A 15889-nucleotide genomic window follows, 5' to 3' on the forward strand; every position below is an offset into this window, starting at 1 on the left:
TTACCAACAGGCCAGGAGATCAACCCTGGTTCAATGAGGAGTGTAGAAGAGCATGCCAGGAGCAGCACCAGGCGTACCAAAAAACGAGGTGCAAAACTGGTGAAGCTACAACTCAGGACTACATGCATGCTAAACAGTGGAAGCAACATGCTATAGACAGAGCTAAGCGATCCCACAACCAATGGATCAGATCAAAGCTCTGCAGTCCAGCCACATCCAGTCGTGAATGGTGGTGGACAATTAAACAACCAATGGGAGAAGGAGGCTCTGCAAACATCCCCAATGATGGCGGAGTCCAGCACGTGAGTGCAAAAGACAAGGCTGAAGCGTTTGCAACCATCTTCAGCCAGAAGTGCCGAGTGGATGATCCATCTCAGCCTCCTCCTAATATCCCCACCATCACAGAAGCCAGTCTTCAGCCAATTCGATTCACTCCACATGATATCAAGAAACGGCTGAGTGCACTGGATACAGCAAAGACTATGGGCCCCGAAAACATCCCGGCTGTAGTGCTGAAGACTTGTGCTCCAGAACTAGCTGCGCCTCCAGCCAAGCTGTTCCAGTACAGCTACAACACTGGCATCTACCCGACAATGTGGAAAATTGCCCAGGTATGTCCTGTCCACAAAAAGCAGGACAAATCCAATCTGGCCAATTACCCCCCCATCAGTCTACTCTCAATCATCAGCAAAGTGATGGAAGGTGTCATCGACAGTGCTATCAAGCGGCACTTACTCACCAATAACCTGCTCACCGATGCTCAGTTTGGGTTCCGCCAGGACCACTCGGCTCCAGACCTCATTACAGCGTTGGTCCAAACATGGACAAAAGAGCTGAATTCCAGAGGTGCGGTGAGAGTGACTGCCCTTGACATCAAGGCAGCATTTGACCGAGTGTGGCACCAAGGAACCCGAGTAAAATTGAAGTCAATGGGAATCAGGGGGAAAACTCTCCAGTGGCTGGAGTCATACCTAGCACAAAGGAAGATGGTCGTGGTTGTTGGAGGCCAATCATCTCAGCCCCAGCACATTGCTGCAGGAGTTCCTCAGGGCAGTGTCCTTGGCCCAACCATCTTCAGCTGCTTCATCAATGACCTTCCCTCCATCATAAAAGTCAGAAATAGGGATGTTCGCTGAAGATTGCACAGTGTTCAGTTCCATTCGCAACCCCTCAAATAATGAAGCAGTCCGAGCCCACATGCAGCAAGACCTGGACAACATCCAGGTAACATTCGCACCAGACAAGTGCCAGGCAATGACCATCTCCAACAAGAGAGAGTCTAACCACCTCCCCTTGACATTCAACGGCATTACCATTGCTGAATCCCCCACCATCAACATCCTGGGGGTCACCATTGACCAGAAACTTAACTGGACCAGCCATATAAATACAGTGGCTACAAGAGCAGGTCAGAGGCTGGGTATTCTGCGGCGGGTGACTCACCTGACTCCCCAAAGCCTTTCCACCATCTACAAGGCACAAGTCAGGAGTGTGATAGAATACTCTCCACTTGCCTGGATGAGTGCAGCTCCAACAACACTCAAGAAGCTCGACACCATCCAGGACAAAGCAACCCGCTTGATTGGCACCCCATCGACCACCCTAAACATTCACTCCCTTCACCACCGGCGCACAGTGGCTGCAGTGTGTACCATCCACAGGATGCACTGCAGCAACTCGCCAAGGCTTCTTCAACAGCATCTCCAAAACCCGCGACCTCTACCACCTAGAAGGACAAGGGCAGCAGGCTCATGGGAACACCACCTGCACGTTCCCCTCCAAGTCACACACCATCCCGACTTGGAAATATATCGCCATTCCTTCATCGTCACTGGGTCAAAATCCTGGAACTCCCTTCCCAACAGCACTGTGGGAGAACCTTCACACACAGACTGCAGCTGTTCAAGAAGGCAGCTCACCACCACCTTCTCAAGGCCAATTAGGGATGGGCAATAAATGCCAGCCTCGCCAGCGACGCCCACATCCCATGAACGAATAATAAAAAAAAAATTCAGTGAGATCATGGTGGACCTGTGACCTAACTCCATATACCCACCTTAGCTCCATATCCCTTAATACCCTTGGTTCACAGAAATCTATCAATCTCAGATTTAGAATTCACAATTGAGCAAGCATCAACTGCCGTTTGCAGAACAGCGTTCCAAACTTCTCCCACCCTTTGCGTGTAGAAGCATTTCCTCACTTCACTCCTGCACGTCCTGGCTCTAATGTTAGGTTATGTCCCCGCATCCTAGTATTCAAGTATAGGAGACCTCCAAAAACAGTTACAAATGTATCGGCAGCCAGAAGCAACAATCCAGCCACTAACCTGTAAATCTTGCATGGTCCCTTTACATAGCGCTGGTGAAGGTCTTCCAGGCACTCTAAGGCATGTTCAGATGGGTCGTGGTTAAGACTGTGCGTTGAGTTGGGCGTTATGTCCCAAAATGGTGTCTATCATTTTAAATCAGCATTGCACACTGATTGTATCTGTTTTCTCCTTACTTTACATGCTTCCGGCGTTCAGTATTTGCACATGTGCTAACTCCTATACCAAGCTGGAAACGTGCGTGCACAGCCAAGACGCCATCTTGGATGTTCAAGAGGCCACGTAGCGCCGAAACAACGGGCACTACATGGCCCAATTCAGCACCCAAGGTGTTCATACCCTATGTTCTATATGAAACATAAGAAATAGGAGCAGGAATAGGCCATACAGCCACTTATGCCTGCTCTGCCATTCAATAAGATCATGGCTGATCTTCTACCTCAACTCCACTTTCCTGCCCTATCCCCAGATCATTTGGTTTGGCTATTTTCAAGTACCAATTTTTAAAATTCAAACTTGACTTTTCCTTCTATACACACATACCATTATAGCAAGTCTTTTATGTAACTCATTAAAAATAACATGTTTATTCTAACAGGTGAGACTTACCAGTGGCTGTAATCTAGATGTTGTCTGATTAGAGTATGTGGTTGAACAGTACCATAGGCATCTACTTCAGGCATATTAAGATCATCAATAAAATAAATCAGCCTTTTTGTGCCTGAAGGAGCGTAATTTCTCCCAGCTTTTTTTTCTAAAGGTTTCTCAAGAACCCCTATTTTAAGAAGAAATAGTTGCATGATAATGATTGCGAAATGGTTGGTGAACTTGGAGAACTTATCAATTATACACAACATAATTTCTATTACTACAAAAAGAAAATTTAATTATAGGTACAATTAACAATTATGGGATAGAGAAACCATTTTCTGATATTATCTGTAAAAATGGAATAATTATAAAATTAAAATGGGGTTTTTAGATCTTACATCTAGGTGGTGCATTGCTTTAATGCAGTGTATTGTGGGCTAGAGATCTGAGTATGAATCCCTGCCTCTATTGGCATTTGGATGCAGGCTTCTTCTGGATAGTGAATAGTAGATGTCATGTTAGTTCTCAATTGCAGCTACAAAGAGAGGGATGGAGTTGGACCAAAGCAAAAGGAAGAACAATTTAACAGGAAGGTGACCTCTATGCACAATCACAGTATTCCTACATGTCAAAGCAAGAGCTGAATTGTTGATTCCATGGAAACAGCCCTGACTACCCAAGCCCTTTGTTCTGAAGTTACCACTCGAGATAGGTGACACTATTTGCTGAATGATGTGGAGATGCCGGTGATGGACTGGGGTTGACAATTGTAAACAACTTTACAACACCAAGTTATAGTCCAACAAATTTATTTTAAATTCCACAAGCTTTCGGAGGCTTCCTCCTTCCTCAGGTGAATGGTGTGGAAATGGAATTTTCGAATCCTTCGCATTTGAAAATCACAGAACAATGCCTGGTGATTACTGCCCGTTGCCAAGGCAATCACAGTGAGCAGACAGAAAGGTGTCACCTAAAAGGCCACCGAATATACAAACCGCCCCAAAAAAAAGAGAAGGAAGACAGTCAATGACCCGTTATATTAAAAACAGATAACATTTGTTCGCTGGTGGGGTTACGTGTAGTGTGACATGAACCCAAGATCCCGGTTGAGGCCGTCCTCATGGGTGCGGAACTTGGCTATCAATTTCTGCTCGACGATTTTGCGTTGTCGTGTGTCTCGAAGGCCGCCTTGGAGTATGCTTACCCGAAGGTCGGTGGCTGAATGTCCATGACTGCTGAAGTGTTCCCCGACAGGGAGAGAACCCTCCTGTTTGGCGATTGTTGCGCGGTGTCCGTTCATCCGTTGTCGCAGCGTCTGCATGGTCTCGCCAACGTACCATGCTCTGGGGCATCCTTTCCTGCAACGTATGAGGTCGACAACGTTGGCCGAGTCACAGGAGTATGAACCGTGCACCTGGTGGGTGGTGTCCTCTCGTGTGATGGTGGTATCCGTGTCGATGATCTGGCATGTCTTGCAGAGGTTACCGTGGCAGGGTTGTGTGGTGTCGTGGACGCTGCTCTCCTGAAAGCTGGGTAATTTGCTGCAAACGATGGTTTGTTTGAGGTTGGGTGGCTGTTTAAAGGCGAGTAGTGGAGGTGTGGGGATGGCCATAGCGAGGTGTTCGTCATCATTGATGACATGTTGAAGGCTGCGGAGAACATGGCGTAGTTTCTCCGCTCCGGGGAAGTACTGGACGACGAAGGGTACTCTGTTGGTTGCGTCCCGTGTTAGTCTTCTGAGGAGGTCTACGCGATTTTTCGCTGTGGCCCGTCGGAACTGTCGATCGATGAGTTGAGCATCATATCCCGTTCTTACAAGGGCGTCTTTCAGCGTCTGTAGGTGTCCATCGCGTTCCTCCTCGTCTGAGCAGACCCTGTGTATTCGCAGGGCCTGTCCATAGGGGATGGCCTCTTTGACGTGTCCCGTGTTAGTCTTCTGAGGAGGTCTACGCGATTTTTCGCTGTGGCCCGTCCCGTGTTAGTCTTCTGAGGAGGTCTGCGCGATTTTTCGCTGTGGCCCGGCAACGGAACCCTGTGTGAGAACCTCTCTGGATACATCAAGGGCATCCTGAAACCCATCGTGCAGGGAACCCCCAGCTTCTGTCGCGACACTACAGACTTTCTACAAAATTCCCCATGGCTGTTCCATGTGTTTGGGTAAAGAACTGGTTATCGATGGTGAAGACCTTGTGATCCAGGATGAAGCGGATGAGTTGTAGGATGGCGTCTGGAGATTGGCTGTTGTTGGTGTTGAGTATTGATGCTGTCGCAGCGATGCCGTCATCGTGGGGGATACTGGTGTAGAGTGCCGAGACGTCCATCGTGGTGAGAAGTGTTCCTGGTTCAACAGGTCTGTGGGTACTGAGATTTTGTAGAAAGTCTGTAGTGTCGCGACAGAAGCTGGGGGTTCCCTGCACGATGGGTTTCAGGATGCCCTCGATGTATCCAGAGAGGTTCTCACACAGGGTTCCGTTGCCGGGCCACAGTGAAAAATCACGCAGACCTCCTCAGAAGACTAACACGGGACGGGCCACAGCGAAAAATCGCGTAGACCTCCTCAGAAGACTAACACGGGACACGTCAAAGAGGCCATCCCCTATGGACAGGCCCTGCGAATACACAGGGTCTGCTCAGACGAGGAGGAACGCGATGGACACCTACAGACGCTGAAAGACGCCCTAGTAAGAACGGTATATGATGCTCGACTCATCGATCGACAGTTCCGACGGGCCACAGCGAAAAATCGCATAGACCTCCTAAGACTAACACGGGACGCAACCAACAGAGTACCCTTCGTCGTCCAGTACTTCCCCGGAGCGGAGAAACTACGCCATGTTCTCCGCAGCCTTCAACATGTCATCAATGATGACGAACACCTCGCTATGGCCATCCCCACACCTCCACTACTCGCCTTTAAACAGCCACCCAACCTCAAACAAACCATCGTTCGCAGCAAATTACCCAGCTTTCAGGAGAACAGCGTCCACGACACCACACAACCCTGCCACGGTAACCTCTGCAAGACATGCCAGATCATCGACACAGATACCACCATCACACGAGAGGACACCACCCACCAGGTGCACGGTTCATACTCCTGTGACTCGGCCAACGTTGTCTACCTCATACGTTGCAGGAAAGGATGCCCCAGAGCATGGTACGTTGGCGAGACCATGCAGACGCTGCGACAACGGATGAACAGACACCGCGCAACAATCGCCAAACAGGAGGGTTCTCTCCCTGTCGGGGAACACTTCAGCAGTCATGGACATTCAGCCACCGACCTTCGGGTAAGCATACTCCAAGGCGGCCTTCGAGACACACGACAACGCAAAATCGTCGAGCAGAAATTGATAGCCAAGTTCCGCACCCATGAGGACGGCCTCAACCGGGATCTTGGGTTCATGTCACACTACACGTAACCCCACCAGCGATCAAGTGTTATCTGTTTTTAATATAATGGGTCATTGACTGTCTTCCTTCTCTCTCTCTCTCTCTCCTTTTTTTGGGGGGTTTGTATATTCGGTGGCCTTTTAGGTGACACCTTTCTGTCTGCTCACTGTGATTGCCTTGGCAACGGGCAGTAATCACCAGGCATTGTTCTGTGATTTTCAAATGCGAAGGATTCGAAAATTCCATTTCCACACCATTCACCTGAGGAAGGAGGAAGTCTCCGAAAGCTTGTGGAATTTAAAATAAATTTGTTGGACTATAACTTGGTGTTGTAAAATTGTTTACTATTTGCTGAAGCCATGGGTTACCTGTCATGGAAGGGCTATCCTAGCCTGGGTAGCAAAACTATCAGGGAAGGGAATGTAGTGGTAGATATAAGGCATAGTTTCCTACCAATATAAGTCTGTATAGCATATTAATCAAAACACAATTACCATTCAAGATACGTGACTGTGACAAAAATGTACTTTTGAATTAGAATTTGAATCCCTCATTGATAGTATCAGTAAGTACAGAGTTAAGATGAGTTATTCCTAGCTGTTTTCTCAAGCCTGGAAGGAATTACTGTCTGGTTAATATTTGCACCTCAAGCAGAGGCATGTGTAGCTCTGGAGGTCCTTGATATTCATGGTCAGAAAGTGACCATTGTACATGAATGGGGGAAGGTCATTTAAAGTATTTGGTAATGAAACTGGCCAGCTCATTCAATTTTAGCACCTCCTAGGTGATTGACATGGTGGGATAATGATTCTTGATTGACAGCTGTGTCTGAAGTGAAGACATGAGTTGGGCAGAAGTGGGACCAATGTTAATTTATATAACCTTATTTTGCAATAAAATAATTAACTTTCATCACAAATTTTTTGACTTTGAAAGTTAATTAATTTATTTCAAAACAACATCAACTGAGAGTTCTTGATTATGAAGAAAGATCACAGACAGCTGTTCTTAAAAGGTACACTGCAGCCCAAGTCATCAGTTAACTCTCGTATTTGGTTGGCGAATTGAATATACAGTCTGTCAGACTGAGACTTGTGTTAGAAAACAACAGATGGTGTATTTCAAATAGAACAGGTATGAACAGTGTGCAGCATAAAACTGTGGATTTACAAACGTTGCTATCCTTCAGGATACATACATAAAAATCAATAAATCTACTTCCTCTGAGCTATCTTTCAACAAAACTACAATCATGAAAATGGTTCTTTAGTTGTCATGTGGCACAACACAACCATGGAATCAAACTAGCCCAACTCCTCCACTGGCTGAAGACTGATTGATGAAGTTGGTAGCCCAATATAACGCTATAATTGGAAACGCCCTGGTCACAGAGTTGTCCACTAAAAAGACATTTTCACCTCAAATACAGCTATCAATCAAGAATTACTACACCACAAAGATGTAGAATTGAACGAGATGGCCAGTGTCATTGATCTATCCCAAATACTTTGAATAACCTGCCAGATGGACATCCATTCATGTACAATGGCTACAATCAGACCATGCATATCAAAAATTCCAGAACTACACATGCCTCTGCCTTGCTCTGGGGTGTCACTATTAGCCAGACAGTAAAGCAAACTCCTTCAAGGTCGCAGAGGGAAGCTAGCAATAATTGACCATAACCGTGTGCACTGTTACTATTATTAAGGAATTTAAATCAATAACCTAATACAGACAAAAATATATTTTTGTTGCTATAACTAACTGTTCAAACAATCATCTTTAAAACAAATGGAAGACAGAAAGTACTTACGCTGGAGCATGGCTGATGTCGTATAGTAGTTGAAGGGAACTTTAGTTACAATATAATGTTCGGTTAGCTTTGAAATTTCCTCTGATACAAGAATAGTCTTTCCTACCCCTGCATTTCCAACTAACATCACTGGTTTTCCCTTTTCCACAAGTAAATCAATGAAATATTTCAGGCCGACAGTTTCTTGAGTGTGAACTAGTACATCCTATACACAGAAGAAGAAAAGCAGACATCTGAAATGGTGCAGTGATGTTACTATAAAGTGCTATTGATTGAAATAGTTCATTCAACAACATACATTTCTTATCTAGTAAGAAATAACTTGCATTTATAAAGCATTTTTCACATCCTCAGAATGTCCCAAAGCACTTCACAGCCACTTTTTTTTTGCTGAAGTATTGCTTTATACCAAACACAACAGCCAATTTGCATAAAAGATCCCACATACAGCAAGTGAGATAAATTACCAGGTAATCTTTTTGTTAGTGTTGGTTGAGGATACAGGGAAAATTCCCTTTTCTGTAAATAGCGGCATGGGATCTTTTACACCTGGATCAGGCGGATAGGATCTCAGTTTAACGTCTCACGCAAAAGGCGGCACCTCTGACAATGCAACATTTCCTCAGTACTGCAATGAAGTGTCAGCCTAGATTATGTTCTCAAGTCTTCAGTGGATCTTGAACCCACAAACTTATGACTCAGGAGCGAGTGTTACCAGGTTGATTTATCAATTTTAAATCCCAAAATTGTTCCCATGAAGAACTTTGGAAAACAGATCAGTTTTAAAAGGCATTATATTATTCAGTATTCTATTTTATAGGTAGCATGAGAAGTTAGTTGTAAGAAGGTCATTTATGAGTTCTCTATTAATGCAAGAATCATAAAAAACTAGTTATATTGGGTGTCATGGTATATCAGAACCCTTTTTTATAAAGGAGGGTTACTGCAGTTGAATTTAGTAAAGTCAGACCTGCTTTTACCATTTTAAACATGTGAATAAGTTCTAATGCTTCTTTTAGAAATCAGAATTAAAGTATAGTGAATTGTAATTAATAGCTATATCTCTGAACATTTCTTGGATGGGGAGGGGAGGGGGAAACAGCATACATTAAACATAAAACCCTGAAAATCCAGAAAATTATTTAAATGCTGATAATATATTCTTTGAAGATTATTCTTTGCAATGTACATTTTAAGCAGAAGGAATTAAATAGTAAATTTGAAAATGAGTGGAATTTTCTATTTGTTTAATTTACAAAATAAAAAGACGTTAAAAAAAATCTGTACCGAAAGAGCTGGGTTTAGAATGATATGCTTCTACCAATAATGTCAGAGTGCTGATTAGGCAAGACATTTTAGTTTTTTGCAGAGTTTATCTTGTAATTTATACAGTTTGTCCGTAAGCTATTTCAAAAGTGCTCCAATTTAAGTTAATTTATTTTTGTCTAGTTATAATATAATCAATGATGGTTGGGCAGTGTACTAGCACCAACAAAGTAGCCTGGCTCTTGTCAGTCTTACATTTTTTCTCTCCTTCTGTAATGAAGATTATAAAGTCTAGTTGAGCAACACAAGTTTCTGTAATGTTTGAAGAAACCAGAAACAATGAGTAACGCCATGTGGGTGGACATTCTGAAGGCAGTACCTATGAAAGCTAATCTGTAATAAAAAAACTGCTATTTTATATTAAATGTTCCAAAGTTTTTTTTAAAATTGCTGTCTTTTATTTATTCTAATGAAGAGCATTAGCAATGAAGCCTTGCACAGAGGTAAGCATTGATCACATCATTAATCACACATCATGGACAGTCACAAATCAAGTTCTAACAGCAAGCAGTGAATCAGAGGCAATGAAGCATAAACTCCTTCACAATTTATGATCTCTCAAATTGCATCTTTTCAACCATTAAATTGCAAGATACCATAAATTTTTATCTTCTTCACTTCAGTCACATTATTGATTCTGCCTGGTGGAATATAGAAAAGCAGTAAATCTCCTGTGTTGAATTAAATTTGAGTCTTTTCTCAGAAAAGAAACTTAAGAGAAAGATCAAGGCTGTTAATTCACACTTAGGAACAAATGATGGAAACATTAAAATTTAAATATACAACTGGGATTTGAAAGGGCCATATCAATGCCAATTCTAGTCACCATCAACCTTGAATTTTTATGTAACTGTACTTTGTTCTGCTGAATTCTATGTCCTAGCTCAAAGGAAAGCAACATGTAATAAACTGACATTTAGTTGGCTAAAAGCCAGCTATACACTACTTAATTCCTGTTTGAAACAACCGAATAAGTCATTTTATTCTGTACGGATGTCTTTCCATTTTCAAGCATACCATTAAACCTGTTCTAATATAGCCTACCTGTAGAGGGGCATCTGCTTCCATCTCAAAATTTGGGATTTTTTCTGTCCATGGAGTAAATTTTTTAGTATCAGAGTCAACATAATAATCAAAGACTGTCCCTTGGGATGGGAATTTGACGGTTCTCATTTCTTTGGTCCACCATCTACTGAATTCATCACGATAATCAATTAGCTGGTTAAAGAAATAGCCACAATTTAGCCAATGATATAGTAATGCTGCTGTTAGGTATTATTGGATAGGTCAAAATAAACTAATACGTTTTGTCTTCCCCATTTTTACATTCCTTTCATGCTATGGCATACACTATTCTGCAATTAAGTACATCATTTCTACGTAGAAAAGTTCTCTGAGCTATCCCCGGCCATTCTTAGATCTTAGCTGGCCTAAAAAATTCCTCAATATTCAACAATGACCATTTAAATACCCAGTTTATATTCATATCACTGGCCATTTTTTTTAAGGTAGTGGTCTTTAAACAGCTCTGTGTCAGGTGTTTAGCAATCCCATTATGTCTATCATTCATTACAATTTTACATTTAAGTGACTATTTTACTTAACCATTCCAATTGTTTAAAAAAGTTTAAAATTAAAAGGAACAAAATGACTCATTAATACTTACTTGATCTTGGAACAGTGCTCCACCAAAAGCCCAGACACAAGCAAATACAAAGTACATCTCATAGATGTCACGAGGAGAGTCTGGAGGAGTATTTTCTGGTGTTAATAAGCAGTCTAGTAGAGAACATAAAGTCTATAAGAGAAGAAAGTAGTTTTGTGAAACAATCTAAAATTTAGAGCTCGCTACAACGTAACATAATTCTAAACTGACACAGGTGCAATGCACCAAAAGGGCTCCTTCTATGATTTAATTTTTAAGACCCTATGAAAATATACATAACCTTAAGCAACATAACAACTATTTTTCAAAAGAATTTTTTAAAAATTGAAAATGGTAAGAACCTATATGCTAAAATGTTATCACTCTGAAAAGAAACATTCAAAAAGACCCATTCATATAAAATACTTGAGTTGAAAATACTATTTTGTACCTGTACAATACTGTTTTCAGGAACTCGAGTAATAGTTCTAAGATTAAAACGCACTTGTTCCAGACAGAGCGGAACATACTTGTCAAACAGTATAGTCAGATTAGCTCGCTCTGACTGGGCTTTGCGAGTGTCAATCCAGCTAGTGACATACCTGTAAAGAAATGGAAATTAATGGCATATATGATTACAAATATAGTTTAAAAAATGGAACAGCTAGGAGAATTCAGAGTAAAGTACAAATACGCCAGCTACTTACGGACTCCATCCTAAATCCTGTGCATTAACATATATTATGCCAGCCCTGGATACTGTAGCAGGAGTTGCTGCGTGTAGATGACTGATTTCAAATACTAATCGCATGGAAGGCGCTAAAGATATACGTTCATTGCTAGCTAAAGTCAGTACCTAGAGATAGAAAAACAATTATTAAAGGAAAGAATCACATGTCTATTAAGTTACCAATTAAACATCCAAATGACTAAACTTGAATTAATCAAAAGCAGTTTGATTCAGTTGGCAAGTACCAATAAGGAGCATGTAGAAGAAAATTACATAATCAAATGGCTCCATTTTTTTTAAGTTGCTCTCGAGCTGGCAAACTGACTGAATAAATTTATGAATTTGGTTTGAGCAATATCGGCTGGAAATATACATTGGTAATATTTATAATATAAGAAACACATAAAAATTCAGAATAAAAAGCTTATTCTCACTCAAAGATTTTGTACAGTGTTGTAAAAAGTAGGCAGAGGCCTACTCCTGTTTTGGGAGTCTGGACTCAATTTGGAATACTTGACTGAAGCTTAAATTATTGGATTGGATTTGGTTGGTATTTTTTTTCTCCCTCCAGAGCATTTATCCTCCCCAGTACCTTCACATCCTAGCCCACTTCCTCCCATGTACCAATGGCCCTTTATTGTCCATACCTCTCAGCTCCACAGTGCTCTGCACTCCCAAGCCCCCAGTTTGCCAACCCTCTCCCTCAAAGTCCACAGATGCCAATGCCACTACACTTCTCAAAAGCTTTCAGTGAATCCTCCTAGTCACCACACTCCCTTTGAGCACCGCCACTCCTCCACCCTCAATCCCATCCTTCTATGTACTCCCAAGCTTTGATTCTCCTGAAACAATGTGGTGGTTATGGTAGTGGACTAACAACCCAGAGGATGACAGTTCAATAAATCTGGTCATCTGTGGGCTGGCACCATAAAAATTACCCTGAAAGCTGCCAAATTGTCATTAAAAATCCAACTGATTCACTAACGCCTTTGGGGAAGGGAACCGGCTAGTCCTATCTTTACACAATTCCAGTCCCACGCTACATGTTGACTCATGAATAAATAAACAAAAAAGATACCAGCTCCTCTTCTCCGACAGCAAGTATTGCAATGAATGATGCCAGAGCCAAAGTCCTCCCAGCTCTACACCACAATCCCACCAAGTGTTTCCAGATCTCAGTACTGCCATATGCCATCCCTCAATTACTCCCAGGTCTAATTCTCCAAAACTGCTCCCAATCCATGGCCTCCTCCACCACTCTCTTCCACAGTCCAAATCCAAGTCTTTGCTTTATCCCAGCTGCGGTTCTTGCCCTCCCTACCCCAGTCCTTCCTGGCCTAACTCTCAACCATCCATTTTGCAAAACCTTTCTGACTGCCTCTCCTACCCCCACTTCCAACCTAATGAAATACAAAAGATCCTATTGAGTATGGGTCAAGTTTGTTTATTAGAGATCTGGTTACTTGATATACCAATATATACCAGACTTGCATTATTTCAGTAATTGCATCCACTTCCCTTCTATAGTACCAAGAATGAATTACACCAGTCTCTGAAGGACAATACTAGATACATTAATATGAGATATGTACAGGAGCTTGGTTGAAATTACCAAAACACTAATTACTAATGATCAACAACTGAAAGTAATTAAACCTATACTTGAGCTCAAATATCTGTTATCTGTGTAAAGATCAATAAAATTCTTAAACCCACGAAATTTTAATAAAAACATAAGGAGCTACAAATCCACAGCCCTTCCAGCATTAGAAATAGGCGGAGGCCAGGATCCTGGTCTTTCGTCGGGAATTCGGGGACGTCCTGTTCGAGCAGAATTACTCCAGCCCCCTAAAATCGGCATCCTCTGCCTGACTTTCCAGCCTCTCTACCATGGCAGGTGCCTTGGACATGCCCCTAGTGTAGTGGGCGCCCACCACTGGCATGTAAACTAGGGACCTCCCCCGAGCCTGCAAACTTTGGCAGGACCCTATCTCTGTAATCTCCTCCAGCCCTATTACCCTCCAAGAACTCTGCATTCTTCTGACTCTGGCCTCTTGTGCATCCCCTACAAGGGAACAACTGGTGCCCAGCATATCCACCCAGGTGGGGGGTTTCCAATGAGTGCAAGCTCTTATCGATTGGACCCATTTTGTCATTGTTGGCACCCATGCTGCCAATAGGGAACCAAACAAGCCTGTAGCGTATGTGAATAGAGAAGATGTTAATTCAATCAACATATTGGCAGTTTCAGACCAGCAAAACTGAATAACACAGCTGACTGCAAGTTACCCAGCAGCAGCCATGATGTTTTTATCTTGTGAAAGTGGACAACACTACACCCTTTAAAGCAACAGAATGAATGAACAGAGGCTGCTGTGGGGGTGGTGGGGGAAGCTAGAGATATCCCTTGCTGCCCTGGTTATTGACACAATCCAGAAACACCACACTAAAGGCAAAAAAAAAGTTATGAGGCTTGACCCAAATTCTCATAGAACACACTATCAGGATGATGAAGCAGTGCTCCCTATGTTCCCTAGATCAAGTGGAGTCCTAATCTACAGCCCTGAGAAAGTTTTGAAGTTCATTTCTGCTTTGTTCTGCACAACTTCACGACTGGAAGTGAGGAATTCATGCAGTCAGAAGGGCCGGAAGGCAAGTCTGTATCTTTGCCTGCACAGGAAGAGAAGGAAGAGAAGGAGGTGGAGGTGGAAGAAGAGAAGGAAAGGGAAATGGTAGCATCTAATGTATCGCTAGGCAGACTGGTGCATGAAGGATTGATTGACCAGACTTTTAGTTAAAAACAGCGCCAACATGAACAGCCTTAAAGGCTTCTCCGTACTCGACTCACCCCATACTAACATGCTGGGCCAAATCCTCCCAGCTTTACAAAATGCTCTCCCCCAACACCAACAGTCATTTGTTCCTTCTAGCCAACAAATCATCACCAAACATCCTAACGAAGGTCCAATCAGTTTATTTCTCTCCTCCACGTGTCACTGCATTAATGTTTGATTCTTCGGTGAAAGTGAATGAGATGTGTCGTCTACTTCCTAATCTCCTGCTTCTTGAAAGTGCCACCTCAGCTGGAGGAACAAGTGTGGGTGGCATGCTGCTGCTCCTGAACGAGAACCTTATAATTCATGTGGCTACTGCCTTGTTTCTGCTGAATTATGAGATGGCCTTTCCACTGCTGCCAGCAGCTTGGTCTGCACTATGTGGCTGCTGCAGTTCACTACCTGCCTTCTGTTTAGTTCTCAGAGGGCTGCCTGGGAGGCATAGATGGGTTCTCACCCTGAGAGGTGAAGTTCTCATCCTTCTCTCCTCCAGTCATGCCCAGTTGCAAGGTGTGCTTTGAAAATGGCTTGGGATCCGTGAGGGGACAGATCTTGGGCTGGCACTAAACGGTGTGAGGCCTGTCATCAAGGTGCCCTCATGCCAGTCTCCTAACCTCTGTAAACTAGAAGTAAAAGTCTTCTGTCAAGATCTCAATTGCATCAGGCGTAGTGTTGGTGGGTAAAATTGCAACAGAATTTGGGTCCTCGGTCTTTGGGGGCTCCCCTGCAGGATTCCCTGGAGTTGCCACTCAAGTCATGGTGCACTGCAAATACTCAAAACCCTTTCACGTGCCTACACAGACATTGGGGAAGCAATGCTGTATGTTTTTGACATTTTATGCAGGGAGATATGAAGTAGTTCTGATAATCAATGAGTGCAACTCGAGTTGGAGCCCGGGAGTTACAAATCAATGAATACTGCAGAAACTACCCATGTGGCTCTAAGTATCCCTCCTCTCATTGCTGCTCATCCACTGCCACCTCACTTGCTCTTTCTAACTGATGCTCAGTGCTTCAGCCAGAGGTTCTTCCTCATCCACCTCCCACCCCCCCCCAATCTGGTTTCCCTGAATTGGATGTATCCAGACTGTTTTTTTGCAGTGTCTGAAGTGCTTGACAGATACTGGTGTGATGTTACTTCCTCTTCATCTTGTTCAACTGTGTCAGTTGCCTCATCTTAGAAAACCCCTAAAAAATAGAGAAAGGGAACATATGTGAGCATAGG

The 15889-nt window shown here is 43.1% G+C and overlaps 1 protein-coding gene across 1 annotated transcript in view; it reads right to left on the bottom strand.

Moving 5' to 3' along the window:
- The window catches only part of dnah9l (dynein, axonemal, heavy polypeptide 9 like), a 329459-nt gene that overhangs the window by 146558 nt on the left and 167012 nt on the right, over window positions 1-15889 (bottom strand). Inside the window, exons 42-47 of the mRNA XM_067988173.1 lie at window positions 11808-11956; window positions 11552-11702; window positions 11122-11253; window positions 10500-10673; window positions 8130-8334; window positions 2939-3104 (exon numbers count right to left, since the gene is read on the bottom strand). Coding sequence (XP_067844274.1) covers window positions 2939-3104; window positions 8130-8334; window positions 10500-10673; window positions 11122-11253; window positions 11552-11702; window positions 11808-11956 — 977 coding nt within the window. The remainder of the gene's footprint in view (window positions 1-2938; window positions 3105-8129; window positions 8335-10499; window positions 10674-11121; window positions 11254-11551; window positions 11703-11807; window positions 11957-15889) is intronic.

This window comes from Heptranchias perlo, chromosome 7 (genome assembly GCF_035084215.1).
Source record: "Heptranchias perlo isolate sHepPer1 chromosome 7, sHepPer1.hap1, whole genome shotgun sequence".
Classification (NCBI taxonomy): domain Eukaryota; kingdom Metazoa; phylum Chordata; class Chondrichthyes; order Hexanchiformes; family Hexanchidae; genus Heptranchias; species Heptranchias perlo.